This window comes from Papaver somniferum, chromosome 9, assembly GCF_003573695.1.
Source record: "Papaver somniferum cultivar HN1 chromosome 9, ASM357369v1, whole genome shotgun sequence".
Lineage (NCBI taxonomy): Eukaryota > Viridiplantae > Streptophyta > Magnoliopsida > Ranunculales > Papaveraceae > Papaver > Papaver somniferum.
Genome location: NC_039366.1, coordinates 164,526,068 through 164,542,194, shown reverse-complemented (window position 1 = coordinate 164,542,194; position 16,127 = coordinate 164,526,068). Strand labels below are relative to the sequence as shown.

The 16,127-nt window shown below is 36.9% G+C and overlaps 2 protein-coding genes across 2 annotated transcripts; one reads left to right on the top strand and one right to left on the bottom strand.

The window, feature by feature from the left end:
• The first annotated feature begins 9,982 nt into the window (after nt 1–9,982).
• On the top strand, nt 9,983–13,186 carry LOC113308193 (protein QUIRKY-like). Its single transcript, XM_026556672.1, has one exon. The coding sequence runs from the start codon at nt 10,112–10,114 to the stop codon at nt 13,136–13,138; it is 3,027 nt and encodes a 1,008-aa protein (XP_026412457.1). The 5' UTR covers nt 9,983–10,111; the 3' UTR covers nt 13,139–13,186.
• A 441-nt stretch (nt 13,187–13,627) lies between these two features.
• LOC113308782 (beta-glucuronosyltransferase GlcAT14A-like) lies at nt 13,628–15,922 on the bottom strand. The gene is made up of 4 exons (XM_026557240.1): nt 15,318–15,922; nt 15,142–15,217; nt 14,944–15,059; nt 13,628–14,277 (listed from the first exon to the last, which is right to left on the bottom strand). Exons 1-4 carry the CDS (start codon nt 15,817–15,819, stop codon nt 13,754–13,756), a joined length of 1,218 nt encoding a protein of 405 aa, XP_026413025.1. The 5' UTR covers nt 15,820–15,922; the 3' UTR covers nt 13,628–13,753.
• Between the last annotated feature and the right edge of the window lie 205 nt (nt 15,923–16,127).

Sequence of the window (16,127 nt, the reverse complement as noted above, 5' to 3'; positions counted from 1 at the left end):
CTCTATGATCTCAATGCCATGAGACAAGGATGTGGAAGTGTGATAAGCCTCACATCTGTAATCACATGATTAGATAAATATGAGTTGAGTTTATCCCTTGATTCTCGTAACCTCTGTCACATGATTAGCCAAATGTGATGCAAAAGGCGTGTTCAAACTCCGCTGGCTTGTAATTTGGTTAACTTCCGCTTATGACCTTACCCAATTCGCAATTGGTGCACACCAACGTCGAATGACTTGGTAGGAAGTATGAGCGTCTAAGGAATAACTAAAATTATCATCAAGTATTCCATAATCATATCGCAATCATATGGTTAAAGAGTGCACCTCTAATATGGGAATGCTTATTCTGGATTTTATGTACTCCTGGATCGTAGAGTCGTGAGGCTTGAGTTTGATTCTGGCTCTCTATGTATAAAGAATTTTACTTATTTCATGAATTGGCCATATATAATTGCAGTGGTACTCTAACGTATTGCGTGACACTTTTGCAAAGGATTCATGTCCCTAGGGCGCCTTGTTGTTGGTGGTACCCTCTTTGAGTTATGCATGAAAATGATATAACCCGATCACCAGACTATGGCGCAATTCAGTATGTTTTGTTTCCATGCTTTGTCATATTCTCAAATATGGAAGAAAAATATGGTCGTACCTTGAAGATCTTAAAAGATACCTCCCCTGTTAGCAACAATTCTTGTTATATTGTAAAGGAGAAGCGTCTCACACCCTTGATCAACATTACTGATGAATAGCTGAAAGACTGGGAATTGATGATTTCCACATGTAAAGAATTCTAGATCAACGTTGCATGGAGCCGCCAACGACTCGACTCTATCAAGACGAAATAGCTAGAACAATACATACTTGAACGAAATGAGGGGACGCTAGTCAAGGGAAGTTAGTTGCTCGTCGATAAAGGGAGACTTTAACAAAAGAGATGAAATACATCTAAAGAGGTTGAAGAGGTTGGTGGTGGAGATCAACATATGTTAGACGACCTACTTTAAAGGGTCGTTATTTTATCTGACTGATAGGCTAGTGAATAGTAATTGTTTGTACCCAAAATTACTTTTAGGCACTAAACACGATGATTAAATGTTGATCATGATGAATTAGGGCTAAAAACGATTGAAAAAAAATAAGAAGACAGAAATTTAACGTGGTTTTTGATTTCAATAAGTTGATGGTCTCCTTTATTAGAGTTTGTGTTGAAATTGAGTTGCAAGGGTATCCTGATTCTGACAGGGTGTCTATAATTAGTGGAACTGAGTTACAAAAATATTTCAAGAAAACTGACCATGGATTGGTTGGACACACTTTTAGTATTTCATCCACCCCACCTGCTAACCAACAACCTACCCCTCCACTAATTTCTAAACTGCTTGATTCTTTTTCTAATATTTTTCAAGAACCAACTTCCTTACCACCATCTATATCACATGACCATCACATTACCCTTCAACCTTCAGCCGTACCACCTAATCAAAGACCCTATGGAATTCCTTATGTTCAAAAAGAAAATGTATATAAACTGGTACATGAAATTCTAGAAGCTGGAGTCATTCAGCCTAGTCATAGTCCATTCTCTTCGCCAATCCTTTTGGTAAATAAGAAAGATGGTAGTTGGAGGTTTTGTGTTGATTACATGAAGCTTAATGATTATCAAAAACAAAAATATCATATTCCATTTACTGAGGAATTGTTGGATGAGTTCAAGGGTGCAACCACATTTTCTAAGATTGATATTAGAGCAGGATATTTTCAGATTAGAATCTACCCTGCTGATATATAAAAGACTGCTTTTTAAGACACACCAAGGGAGTTTTGAGTTCTTATCATGCCATTTGGACTCACCAATGCACCATACACCTTTAAAGCTCTTATGAATGATGTGTTCAAGCTATATTTAAGAAAATTTATTTTGATCTTCTTTGATATTCTCATTTACAACCCTGACATGGACACTCACTTGCAACACTTACAACTCACTCTAGCCACTTCACAGAAACACTTCTTATATGCTAAGATGAGTAAATGCTCTTTTAGCCAATCTCATATTGAATATTTGGGACACATTATATCTGGAGAAGGAGTTGATGTTGACCCAGAAAAAATAGCTTGCATGGTTCAATAGCCAATTCTTGTCTGCATCAAGGACTTGAGAGGGTTCTTAGGCCTCACTGGGTACTACAGAATTTTTTTAGGAATTATGGTCTCATTTGCAAGCCATCAACTGAACTTCTCAAGAAAAATAGTTTCACTTGGAATTCTACAACTCAAGCTGCTTTTGAAGCTCTCAAATCAGCTATAACTACAACTCCAGTCTTGGTCTTACCTGATTTTTCAAAGCCATTTGAGATAAAAATTGATGCTTGTAATTCAGGTGTAGGAGTTGTCCTCATGTAGGAGAAAAGACCTATTTCCTTCTTCAGTAAATGAATGGATGCAAGGTTTCTAGCCCACTCAACTTATAAAAATGAGTTGTTGGCCATTGTCATGGTAGTGACCAAATGGAGAACTTATTTATTGGGAACTCATTTCATTATCTATACAGATCATCAAAGCATCAAAAAAAAGAAAAAAAAGAACAGAGGATGCACATTATGCTTCAACGAAAAATGGTTGGCTAAACTCATTGGTTATGACTATGAGCTATGTTAATTATAAGAAGGGCTCTAATAACAGGGTTGCTGATGCTTTATCTAGAGTACCACATAAACCTGAGTGTAACAGTATGACACAAATACATCATTCTTGGTTTGTTGAAGTGATCAAGAGTTATCAGAGAGATAAAAGCTTTTTCTTCTTGATTGGCTTAAAAAAAATACTTAGTGCAATACATTCAAGAATGTGATATCTGTCAGCGACATAAGAGTTCTAACACTTCATCTGGATGATTGCTATAACCTATCCATGTACCAGAACAAGCTTGGCAATACATAAGTATGGATTTCATCACTGGCTTGCATAAGTCTGAAGGTAGAGAAGTCATTTTGGTGATTGTGGATAGATTCACCAAATACAACAACTTCATAGCTGTCAGACCCCTTCACAACTTCATCCATTGCTAAGGTATTCTTATCGACCATTTATAAGATGCATGGATTACGTACCTATTTCCATAGTATCTGATAAAGATAGAATATTGTTTAGTAAATGCTTTACATATGAGCATAGCATATCATCCTCAATCAGATGGATAGACAGAGAGGGTAAATGCTTGTCTGGAGACTTATCTGAGATGTATGACTAGTTATAAACCAACTAAATGGGTCAGTTGGATGCCAGTGACTGAATGGTGGTTCAACACTACCTATCACACCAGCCTTAAACTCACTCCATTCCATGCACTTTATGGTTACTCACCACCCCAGTATGGCCTCTTCTGTCCACCAACTATCAATACTTCAGTTAATGATTATTTGCAACAACGACAAGCTACGGGGATCCTACTTAAGTCTATATTAGAGGAAGCACAACATCACATGAAACAACAAGCTGATAAAAACAGAATCAAGAGGGAATTTAAGGAAGGAGACTGGGTTTATCTTCAACTTCAACCTTATCGTCATACTTCTGTGCAGCTGAGGAAATCTAAAGCTACCTGCAAAGTTTTTTGGTCCTTACAAGGTGTTAGTGTTAGAGCATTGCTTGGTTGAACCTACCAAGCGTTGGTATGTCAATTTTGGTTGTCATATTTAGTTCCAAAACTCGAGTCGCTTAATAAGTAAACTAGAGTCAACTTTGTTAGGTTAGGCTAGAAACAATAGAAATATTGTTCTCCAGTTACTCACAAAGATCTGAAGATAGATTGAAGACAACAAAGACATTATCCTTCAGCTTGAGGTTAGTAACTACGACTTGACTTGTTCCATTTTTATCTCGTTTCCTTCAAGTCTTTTAGATTGAAAACATAACATGCGAAGCTGTATATATATAATACTCTAGTGGTTAGACTTGGTCATATCATTATGATCAAAGTGTACATCAAGGAAGTATATTGAATTACGAAGTATAACGCTTATATTTTGAACTTCGTAGATATGACATCGACATAATCTTGTATATAGTTTTATGATTATGTGTATGGGTTTATGGTGAAGATTTCATCCTAGAAAACAATGTTTTACATTTGTTTAAAGGAATCAGGTTCTGAACTTGTTTCATGAATTGACAGGAAAAAATCAATAGGTATATTGGTCTGGCTATTCATTGCATATTCTTTGGATGACTAATATGTGTGATTTGGCAGAACCTATTTTAACTCAGGTTATGCATCTTGGTATAACCGACCACAATATATAGACTTATGATTTGATATGACCGGTTCTGATAATTGGAGTAACCGATCCTAAGTAATCACCATGATATGGTATGATCGATCCTTGTAATTGTTGTGACCGATCATAAGAGGTTGTGATCCTTGTAATTGGTATGACCGATCTTAGTGACTGGTATGACCGATCACAAGTAGGTACCATGTTTAGGTAGAACGGATCCATGTGATTGGTATAACCGATCTGAACCCATGTATGTGACTTGGTAGGACCGATCACAACTAGCCATTGTGACTTGGTATGACCGATCACATAGTAGTCTTGGAATTTTGATAGAACCAATTCTAAACTTATTTGGAAGTGTGGTAGAACCAATTCCAAGATGCAAATCCGTTTTTCCATGAATGACATATTTTCTTCATGAACTTGTGTAGTTTCGGAAGTAGGATTTGATGTGTGAAGATGTCAACATACTTTGAACATGAGCATTAACTCTTATCATTTGTTGTTCAAAGATATTCCTTGGTACTCAAGGTGATCCTATACCGAAATAAATCGAGAATCTTTTAATTAAGGTTTTTGGTTTTATATGCTTTAATTACCAGCAATTAAAGCATAGCTCTAGAGAATAAAAAAATAGTAATGTGCATTTACTAATTGGAGATTTTCTATGAGAGATTTCGGAAAATATTGGACTACATATATTGGAATTAGGAAAACCGAATTTGGGCATTCATTGCATGTCTTAAGAATATGTTCGGTTTTGGAAATTCCTTGGTGCCCAAACAACCTTGGTCTATAAATACCTAAGTTTGCATTTCTAGCAAACTATCCTAATAGCCGGGCAACATCAATTTTGTTTTTCAGATGGAGCCGTCTATCCGGAGAGGAAAGTACCCTAATTAGGCGAAATCTCTTACGACCGTTCGTTTAAAGACTTATGTGGGATCAAGAGGCTATACGAGTATCGTTGGTGGGAAACGAGATAATTGCATTGTTATTTTAGTTTTCGATTATTGATTTGATTGACTAACGATTATTGAATATTTGGTTGCACCTAGTTTGTTTATTCCATGATCCTTCTCTTCTGATATAAGAACACTCAAACTAGATCAAAGATTTAACATTTATACGGATCTAAGTTATTCTAGATATGTAAGACAAATTCGTTGATTTGCTATTGTTCACAGACTCCGTTATGTGCGACAAATCAATAAGGAATAAAGTTTCTTTTTGCAGGTTGTTACTTTGAAGATTAAATCGAAGATTGAAGACTTTGAAGATTTAAAGACTCTGTTCTTGTGTTTTGATCTTGGTGTGACTTTCTGTGACTTGATTTTCCGGGATTAAAAGGTTGTTTATTTTCGATAAACATAAGCCTTTTGAGATCAACAAGTTGTTTGTGATTTTATCATAGACCATATAATCAAGATTGATTATTTCGGTAATCACTGTCTTGTTTGATCTCGTAACCTAGGAGCTTCAGATCTGATAACGGATCTTAAAAATAAAAGATGCGTAACTGTGCTTTATCATATATTTTGATATTGTGATTAGAAAGTGAGTTTGGTTACCAAACAGTTTTGATCCTTCACTGTTTGGAATATGATCCAAAGGAATCCTTGTCTTTCCCGTTGAAAGATTGGTAGAAGAAGTTATTGTGACCACTAAGAAGATATACTAGATTTAGTCCTAAAGAGAACACCTGTTCTGGATATCTAGTATCAAACGTCTATTGAGAACTTCGGTTCTACTAGATGTTATCAAAATAAGAATACTGCTGAAGCGGAGTAACTAGGATTTTAGATTGCTTGGTCTGGCCTACACGAAGTTGCAGGTGTACTTTTTTTAGCGTCTTAATTCATTGAGTATTCAAAACTGGACTAGGTCCCGAGGTTTTTCTACAAGATTATAGTTTTCCTCGTTAACAAAACTCTAGTGTGTGCTTTACTTTATTTCCGCATTATAATTGTGTTTATTTATAATTAAAGTAAATACACTTGTAGGTTAACTAGGCACTTGATATTGATCTTATAGTGTTTCGGTCTTGTACCGTAACTGTTATCAAGTGAACATCTTGTTGTTGTATTATCTCGATCTTGTATCCATAGACAATCACACAAAGTGTATTGTGATTTGCCACTTGGCTTTGATTTCTCACATTGTTAGGTCGGTCCGGACTAACCATGTTCCAAGTGGACACCATGTTGAAATATTCCTTTAGTGATTGTTGCTCAAAGAGGTTTATACACGGTGGGTCTTGAATAGGTCGTGATCAAACGAAAAGATTGTGGTGTACTTGGTTACCCTCGTCATTTCAGTTAGTCATAGTGGGGAAGGTTGCTTATCATCTCATCTTGCCTAGCACATCTATGATTTATCTGGTCTTTCGTGTTTCACAGTTCAAATTCAAGTTGGGTACTGCTTCCTCAAACAATACTTTCTTCCTTGGATTCTGCTGGTTGTTTGAAGGTTTCTCCATTACAAGTGCTAGGGTCTCGCCCGATACAGAAGAACAAGCAAACTATTCCTAAAGTTTGGTTCATTGGGTCCATTCCACTCCAGCTGAAGCTACTTGGGAGGACAACTTCATGAAACAACACTTTCCTAAACTGATTCTCGAGGACAAGAATATCTAAAGGAGATAACTTTTGTCATAGTCTAGGCTAGTACCCATGTTATAGGATACCCTTATTTGTATTACCCCTTATCTTGTTCTGGGTGCCTTTAGTTATTATACTCACATGTTTTACGTGAGTAGTAGATGCACTTTATTAGCTGTCTTTACTTCCCTGTACGGACATGAATTATTGAATCCTAATCTTATCCTCTCATTCTCTGAATATCTCTCTTCTTCTTCAACCCCTCATTCTTCTTATAATCCTCTCTAGATCTCCTCTAATCCTTCTATAATCTCCTCCCTTGAATGCACTTGTGGTGAATTCACTATAGAACATGTAGATTAGCAAACATGGTATCATTGTTAGAGATGATGTATTTGAGAATCATGCTCTTGAATGGGATCGCCTCTACCAAATTTGTAAAATTCTCTGTAGTTGTTATTTATAAAATGACAAAGGTATGCTTATCTAGTGTGGGGGGATATATAGGTGTAAAACAAGTTCCCGTGAATTTGGCACTTGTGACATTTCTGGACAAAAGATGCTGCATCATCCTCCATAATCAGCTAATAGTATTTCTCATGAACTTGTAGAAATAATTGTCTCTTTTCTTGATGTGTCTCTTTGAATATTGCAAGGATTAACTTGTTCCTTAGCATCACAATTAATTCCCTCTAAAATAAAATAAATAGAAAACACCTTCGTGGAAGAGGAATCTCCCAGTTCGTCGTGTTACTTAGCGGATGTTCACTTGTTTAAAGGAAAATTATCACACAAATAGTGGATGTGCAAATCTCGCTAGTCCCCAGTGTATAATGCATGACCAAGGCTTCTTCTTGATACGGAGGTTCCTGACAGGTGGAGCAAGACCCTTGTAATGCTCGTGTCTGAGTCTTCATAGTTGGCCAATGATACCTAAAGCGTTGGAGACATCTGTAGAGAATCGCATCGAGTGACTGTCCACACGCCTTCTTGTTTCAAGTGACGGTCTCCATATGTAAAGAGATATCATTTTTTTCCTTCTTTACCCTTGATAAGGATCTTCAAACATTGATTTTATTTTATATTTGATAAGTCTTCAAAGAATAATTACTATTAATACACAATTAAAGAAACTCATAGTCCAAGATAAAACAAGTGGATATTGTTAATATTTGTATGTGCAGATGTCATTGTAGTACAATGACAAATTTGTTAGGTGATGATAGTGACAATCTGAGTTTGAAACTCGTCAGCATCAGGTAGGATAGATTTTCTTTCTTTCATTGTCTAGCTATCTTAGCATCCGTAGAGGGAGATTTTCTTTCTTCTTTATCTGTCTACCTGAGCTTCTAGGTATCTGCTGTTATAAAAGGAAAAATAAAAAAATAATAGCTTTGTGGCAAATTTTTAAAGCCATCAAGTAAAATCGACACAAAAAGAAAAACTCCATAACTGGGACAACTAACATAGGCCAGATCTAGGGCAATCAATCCAGACCTTTGATCATTTCTATCTTCATCCCACAACCAATCCCAATGCTAAAACCATTTCCTTCTTCACCATTAAGATTATGACACGTCATATCCCAAATCTGGACTAGCCCCTGTTGTCCCGACTATAGCATTGAGATTGGTAGGTTGGGACGGAGGGTATACACTTGGTTATCAACATCTTTATTTCGACGAAGTTAAAACCCAACTAATCTTGTTAAAAGAAAGTGTTATGTTCGACTCATTCAGTACCTAATAGTAACTAACTCCCATTATGGAGTTCTTTTGTGTTTTTTTTTTACTCCCATTATGGAGTTCTAAACGATATTTAATTCACTTGTGCATGTATTCCGACCGTACTGTATTCTTATACAAAAGAAAATTTAACTTCACATTACTTTTGTTTCCCGTTGTGATTTTTAACCATCAGATTCCTTATTTGTTGAACTTTACCACCTTTAGGAAAAGAAGAATACATATACTTCGATCAAGATGCACAAAAACAAACCCAACGTTCATATTTGCAGAAGAACCACCGTCCAACTAGTCATCTGTCCCCGGCCCTTTATTTATGGAGTAGTTCAGAAAGGAAAACTTATTTAGACAAAAATCCAAACCATACACTGATCACTTCAATTATCAATTACATTACTCCATGTCCATATGGGTAAAATTATTCCATCTTTTCTATATAGTATAGTTTATAAGATAGGTAAAGGTGCATTAATAAAATATAATTCTGCAATCTGCAAATCTTCTTCTGATTCTCTTACACAAAGGAATCAAGTTTTTATCAATATCATGCATACACGTACGTGGTTAACTATGCCAACCGTTGATCATATGTTTATCCATAAGTCAAATCGAAATGCCCACAAATATGATTACAACTTAACTGTTTGATCAGCTTAATCTGTCCTAAATAGAGTTATCGTTAATGTTGATGTCTATGACTTTGAACAACCCAGTTCTACAGGTAGTTGGCATAACAGTCCGTAACAATTAGATGGTGCAAAAATATAATGCACCAGTCTCATAACAAGCGCAGTAAAGTCATTGAAGTATTAACTGTCAAAAGATACCCAGCTGACTCACGATTCTTGTACATCCTCAACGGTAAACTCATTAAATTGGCTAAATCAGGTACAAATAAGTAAAGAATGACAAATTCACCCACCTTTCCATTTACAGTTAGCTGAACGCGCAAGGATAATGCTGCACATCGTACAATTTGATGCTCATGCGTTTTTTAGGTGCCAACGGAAACTGACTGTCACATCCACTCATGCTTTCAGTCACAAAATATTCTTGCAACTTATGGTACCTCAAATTACTGGCATGGTCGTAATTCGTTTAAAAGCCAAGTCTGATTTCAGATCCTAGTCAGCGCACGCACAACAAAAATCCGTACATTCAGCACCCGACACGTCGTGCTGCGGCTCAGTTAACCCACCACCACTACGAGTTGTAAATAATAATTTCCAGACTCCAACAATATCCACGTGGATGCAGGATTATGTGGCAGGATACTGACGTGTCTTTTTCGAGGCTCTCTTTCCTTTATAAACAGTGCCCTAAATTAAAAAACCTAACCCATTTCTTTCTTCCCGTTGTAAAGTTATTTCTTCTTTCAAACATTTCAAAATCCTTCGTTTAACAAAAATAAAGAAAAACGATATTTTCAGTGAGCGAAGTTTTGATTTCAGAGTGAAATTGGGAGAGGAAATTAGGGGTTTCCAGTATGGGGGAAACTATCAATCGGAAGCTGGTGATTGAAATATGTAATGCGAAGAATCTGATGCCAAAAGATGGACAAGGAACATCAAGTGCATATGTTCTTGTTGATTTTGATGGGCAAAGAAGAAGAACCAAAACAATTTCTCGTGATTTAAATCCGCAGTGGGATGAAAAGGTCGAATTTGTGGTTCATGATATAGCTTCAATGGGTTCTGAAACATTAGAGCTTAATGTTTATAATGACAAAAAGAGTGGGAAAAGAAGTACTTTTCTGGGTAAGGTTAAAATTTCTGGGAATATTTTTCCTAAATCTGGATCTGAAACATTGGTTTACTATCCATTAGAGAAAAGAAGTGTTTTTTCTCAAATCAAAGGTGAAATCGGTTTAAAAATGTGTTACATCGATGAAATTGTTCCTGCACCTGCTCCTGCTGATCCTGCTGCTGCTACCACCGAGAAATCTGAAGCTGGGGAAACGATTACTACCGTTACTACATCGGAGGTGAAACCAGAAGATAAGAAAGAAGAAGAAAAGAAGGAAGAGAAACCAGAGGAGAAAACAGAGGAGAAGAAAGATGAAAAGGCAGATGAGAAGAAAGAGGAAGACAAGAAATCCAAAGAAGCAAATCCACCTGAGCCACCGGCTGAGAAGGTTGAAAATCCTCCATTAGCGCAGAAACAGATGAAGGAAAAAGCTATTACAGCAGGTAATAATAAACGCCATGATTCTTCTTCTCTTGAACTGAGTTCACTCAGTAATAGTAGTGATCGTAATCATCGGAACAGTGCATATGATTTGGTAGATCGAATGCCGTTTTTGTATGTGCGCGTATTAAAAGCAAAACATTCAGAAACGGGGTCAAATATATACGCTAAACTTGTTATCGGTACTCATAGTATTCGTACAAAAACTGTTGATATGGGTAAAGATTGGGATCAAGTTTTTGCATTTGATAAAGATTCGTTAAACTCAACAGCTTTAGAAGTATCAGTTTGGACCGAAAAAACAGAAGTGACGGTACAAGCTGATACAAATATTAGTACAACAACTGTTACAGAAACTTCTGTTGGTAATGTTTCATTTGATCTTCAAGAAGTACCTAAAAGAGTACCTCCAGATAGTCCTCTAGCTCCTCAATGGTATACTCTTGAAGGTTCTACTACTCCTGACAACGCATTGTCGGGATCCGATGTCATGCTTGCTGTTTGGGTCGGAACTCAGGCTGATGAAGCATTCCAAGAGGCTTGGCAGTCAGATTCTGGTGGGTTATTACGGGAAACAAGAGCCAAGGTTTATCTTTCTCCGAAGCTGTGGTATTTGAGATTAACGGTTATTCAAACCCAAGATTTGCAGCTTGGTCCGGTTGCTGAAGCAAAGAGTCGGAGTCCTGAGCTTTATGTGAAAGCTCAACTCGGAGGGCAGATTTTCAAGACAGGCAGGTGTTCTATTAGCTCATCTAGCTCAGCGAACCCTACTTGGAACGAAGATCTTGTGTTTGTTGCAGCTGAGCCATTTGAGCCATTCTTAGTTATGAGTGTGGAAGATGTATGTGCTGGGCATTCTGTTGGTCATGCAAAAATACACGTTCCTACTGCTGATAGGAGAATAGATGATCATGCTGAATCAAGATCCAGGTGGTTCAATCTAGTTGGTGATGAGAAAAGACCGTATGCAGGGCGTATTCATGTGAGGATATGCTTAGAAGGTGGTTATCATGTCTTGGATGAAGCTGCTCATGTGACAAGTGATGTGCGTGCAGCTGCTAAACAGTTATCAAAGCCCCCTATTGGGTTGCTTGAGGTTGGTATTCGGGGTGCGGCTAATTTGCTTCCTGTGAAGACTAAAGATGGTACAAGAGGCACTACAGATGCTTATGTGGTTGCCAAATATGGTCCCAAGTGGGTTCGCACACGTACGATTCTGGATCGATTTAATCCTCGTTGGAATGAACAGTATACATGGGATGTATATGATCCTTGTACAGTTCTTACAATCGGTGTATTCGACAACGGAAGATACAAAAAAGATGAAGCTGGTAAACCAGGTAAAGATGCTCGGATAGGTAAAATACGCATACGGTTGGCTACTCTCGATACAAATCGAGTATACATGAATTCATATGCGTTAACAGTAATACATCCAAGTGGGGCAAAGAAAATGGGTGAAATAGAATTAGCTGTTAGATTTTCATGTTCATCATTGATGAACATACTTCAGGTATACACCAATCCGATGCTGCCTCGAATGCACTATGTCAAACCACTGGGTCCAGCTCAACAAGACATCCTTCGGCATACGGCAATGAGGATCGTTTTAACACGGTTAGCAAGATCAGAACCACCAATGGGGCAAGAAGTAGTTCAGTATATGATAGATACAGATTCACATGTGTGGAGTATGAGAAGAAGCAAAGCAAATTGGTTCAGAGTCGTTGGATGTTTGTCTCGTGCAGCATCTTTTGCTAGATGGTTGGATGGAATTCGCACCTGGATAAACCCTTCAACTACAGTACTGGTACACTTGTTATTGGTGGCCATTATATTATGTCCACACTTGGTTTTACCCACACTTTTCATGTATGCATTCTTCATCGTAGCTCTAAGATTCAGGTTCCGCCACAGATTGCCAACCAACATGGACCCGAGGTTATCTTACGTGGATGCAGTCGGTCCAGATGAATTAGATGAAGAATTTGATGGATTTCCAAGCACAAGATCAGTTGATCAAGTCCGTCAGAGGTACGATAGATTGAGGGCTCTAGCAGGAAGAGCACAGTCATTGCTTGGTGACGTAGCAGCCCAAGGTGAACGCATAGAAGCATTGCTTAACTGGAGAGATCCTCGTGCGACAGGGATATTTGTGGTGTTTTGTCTACTGGCTTCACTGGTATTCTATGTGGTGCCTTTCAAGTGCTTCATTCTGTTTTCAGGGTTTTACTATCTGCGTCATCCTAGGTTTCGTCATGATATGCCATCACTTCCTGTCAACTTTTTCCGGCGACTTCCAACTTATTCTGATCAGATTCTCTAGGTTTCTTTCCCGTATGAGTTTCCTGTTTGGAACAGTTTTTGTTTGTTAACAGTGTTTTGTAGTTGTTAATCAATTATTTCAATTTATTCATTTATAATTCTTTTGTCAACATCTAGGACTCTAGTTTTCTAGATAAAAATAATTGCACAAACGACCGTTGTATTCCACTTGACATGTTAAAGTCTAGATGACCGTTAATCCCCCTGGCTCTTCCTAAGTGCAAAATCAATTTTGCACCTACTTTAGCTTAGACTTTAGATGGGTATCTGGTAAACTTTTATGGGTATCTGGTAAACTTTAGCTTAGATTTTGTATATAATTTGCAAGATTGAAAAGTTTCTCTGTTTTGGAGGAGTTTGTTTGAGTATTTGTGTCTAATGACTAATGTATATCTACAATTCTAACTTTTTTACGTCGTGGAGTGTGACTTCTGGAAAGGAGTAAAAGAGTTTATCCTGTATTGCAAATTTTGCAGAAGACTCGAGTTTATAAGATCAAAATCTATTCATTTTGGACTTCTGAGTTCTGACCATGGATGAAAGCCTCAAATCTTAATATGAGTTCCACTTTTTTTCTTTGAATAATAAAATACATATATTCTTCACACAAATAATTTCATCTACATTGCCTTCTAATACTCCTAACTGAACAAAAATCTGTTAATAAAGAATCCAATCTTATGGAGCCTGGACCAGGCTTTAGAACACCAAAATTTTCGCTCTTCAAACTAGAGCAGGTTGACCTTGCTGGTTTCTCTTCGTTACCTTCAAAACACCATCCACCGTAAGAAAATTCCCCATGTTTTCTTCTAAGAAGTTCACGATCAATCTTATCAAGAACGGGGTCATCTTGTTTAAACTTTCTAGCAAATGTTACATTTCTTTGAATCATTTTCTTGAAGTATTTGATTCCTAAGGATTTTGGATGCTGTTTTGGTGGATTATCCCATGCAATGAAATGAAGATCATGGTTCACGACAGTGTTTTTATAGTACTCGGAATTGCACACCAATGTTTGGAAGTAACCCTCTGGTGATGATACAAAGTTAGTGTAATATAGAAGTAGAGTTCTTGGTAAATTATCCCAACCTATTATACAGTATTCTGCGAATGATCTTGACAGTATAGTCCATGCAGAGCCTACAACAAGAGCATAATAAGGAGATTAGATTTGCCACTAGATGTTTGCAGGAATTCAACTATCGTCAGAAACCATTTTTCACCGCACCTAATGTTTTGGATATACTGCAAAAACCAAAGCCTGGCACGGGGGTTTCTGACCATCGAATTTACTAGTATATTTCAGTTTTCTATTTACGGGTACCAGAGAAAGATGGTTAAAGCAATACATTAATCCACCTCATGATAAGTTTGCAATAAGAAGACACAAATGCCATCTGAACCAAGGCATATTGATGTTCTGTGACTGTACTTGTTTAGTTTTAACTTCTAATTAAACAAGTTGAAATCTGTTTTAAGATTCAAAACGCAACAATTTATATAACATTAATCCCATTTAATAGGGATATAAGCATATCCAAGCTCTGCAGAGACCAAGCATGTTGCATCTGTTTAGGTCAGAAAAATCACATGGAGTCTATACCCCATAAACCTGAAACGAAGGACTTCCCATGTGCATTCACTTAAACTTAGCAATCTAGAAATTGGAAACATCATTTCATAAACTATCTTTTTGTGTAGCACTAAGTTTTATGCTCAATGATATTTATAATGACAAGAACTCATAATTTTACCAACAAGTCTGATTTTACCAATAATGTTAGGCAGGGGAAGAAAATGCAGTACCTGTATAAAGTTTGAAGGAAGTAGGCAGAGACCTTTGCTTTATAACCCACCAAATTTCAGATTTATTGAGACTATAAAGTCCAGGGTCTATCATGATTGGTTTTCCTCTTTTATTCCTACACAAATTTCGAATGGAGATCTTAATTATTAGCCCATCAAAACCAATAGAAAAATATGTAAAGAATAAAAGAATCTCACAGTTTCCAACCCAGACGACTAGAATGTTGTATGAAATTGAGATGTTTAGGCAATTTGGAGAAAGAATGTATCAGATCTGAAAAAATAAGTTTCATGAAAAACCCCAATAATAAGAACATGAAATTAATCAAATGAATAAAGAAAAAAAGATCAAATAAATTGTGAACTTACCTTACCATCTTGAGTGATTAATGGATAATCAGAAGCGCTTAAGTTGATAAACCAATCCCATTTACAGCTTCTCAAAAGCAATGACATAGCGTGAAGAGTAGTAGCAAGCATCGTAGGTCCTCTGTAAGTAACTAAATTAGGTTTTCCAACTATCCACACATTACCAATTTGGCTAAAAACTGGTTCTTCCGATACGAATTTGGCTAATTCGAAGTGTTCTGCTTTCGGCGCACCTTGATCCATATGTAGTAGATAGTAGTTATTCGGATGATATAATGCGAATAAAACACGCTTTAATTTCTCAAGATCACCTTTTGATGATGAGATCAAGTAAGCAAATGCCACTGGATATTGAGTATTAGTAGTGGATTGTAATGTGAGAGTTGGTTTGACTACGGGTTGGAATTTGGAAATGGGGTTAGTAAGAAGTAATGTTACTATGATGATAACACAAAAAATAATTGAGGATGCTAGAATGAAGGGGATCATGAATTTTTTGATGCCCATTGAAGTCGACGATCTATTGCAGAATTATCAACAGAAAACAGTAGATATAAGAAGTGGGAGAGGAGAAGAACAGTTCGAGTGTAAGAAGAAAGAAACCGAGGTAGTTATCTAGTTACTGTTGTTATTGGAGGAAAGTTAATTTTCCGTGAATAAAATAAAAAGAAAAGTGGTTGGTTTCCTTGAGAAGAAAGATATTTGGCAGTTTTTGATTGGTTGACTATGTTTTTAGGTGTGAAGTAAGTTCGTCTCTTTACGAATGACACACATTCTCTCTAGGCCTTTAGGAGGAGGATGCTGATAAGAGCAAG

Coding starts and splice junctions, on each gene's coding strand:
- LOC113308193 (XM_026556672.1), top strand. CDS start 10,112: ATGGGGGAAACTATCAATCGGAAGCTGGTGATTGAAATATGTAATGCG.
- LOC113308782 (XM_026557240.1), bottom strand. CDS start 15,819: ATGGGCATCAAAAAATTCATGATCCCCTTCATTCTAGCATCCTCAATT. Junction 15,218..15,317: donor TCCATTAATCACTCAAGATG/GTAAGGTAAGTT, acceptor TTATTTTTTCAG/ATCTGATACATTCTTTCTCC. Junction 14,278..14,943: donor TTCCTTCAAACTTTATACAG/GTACTGCATTTT, acceptor CTCTTGTTGTAG/GCTCTGCATGGACTATACTG.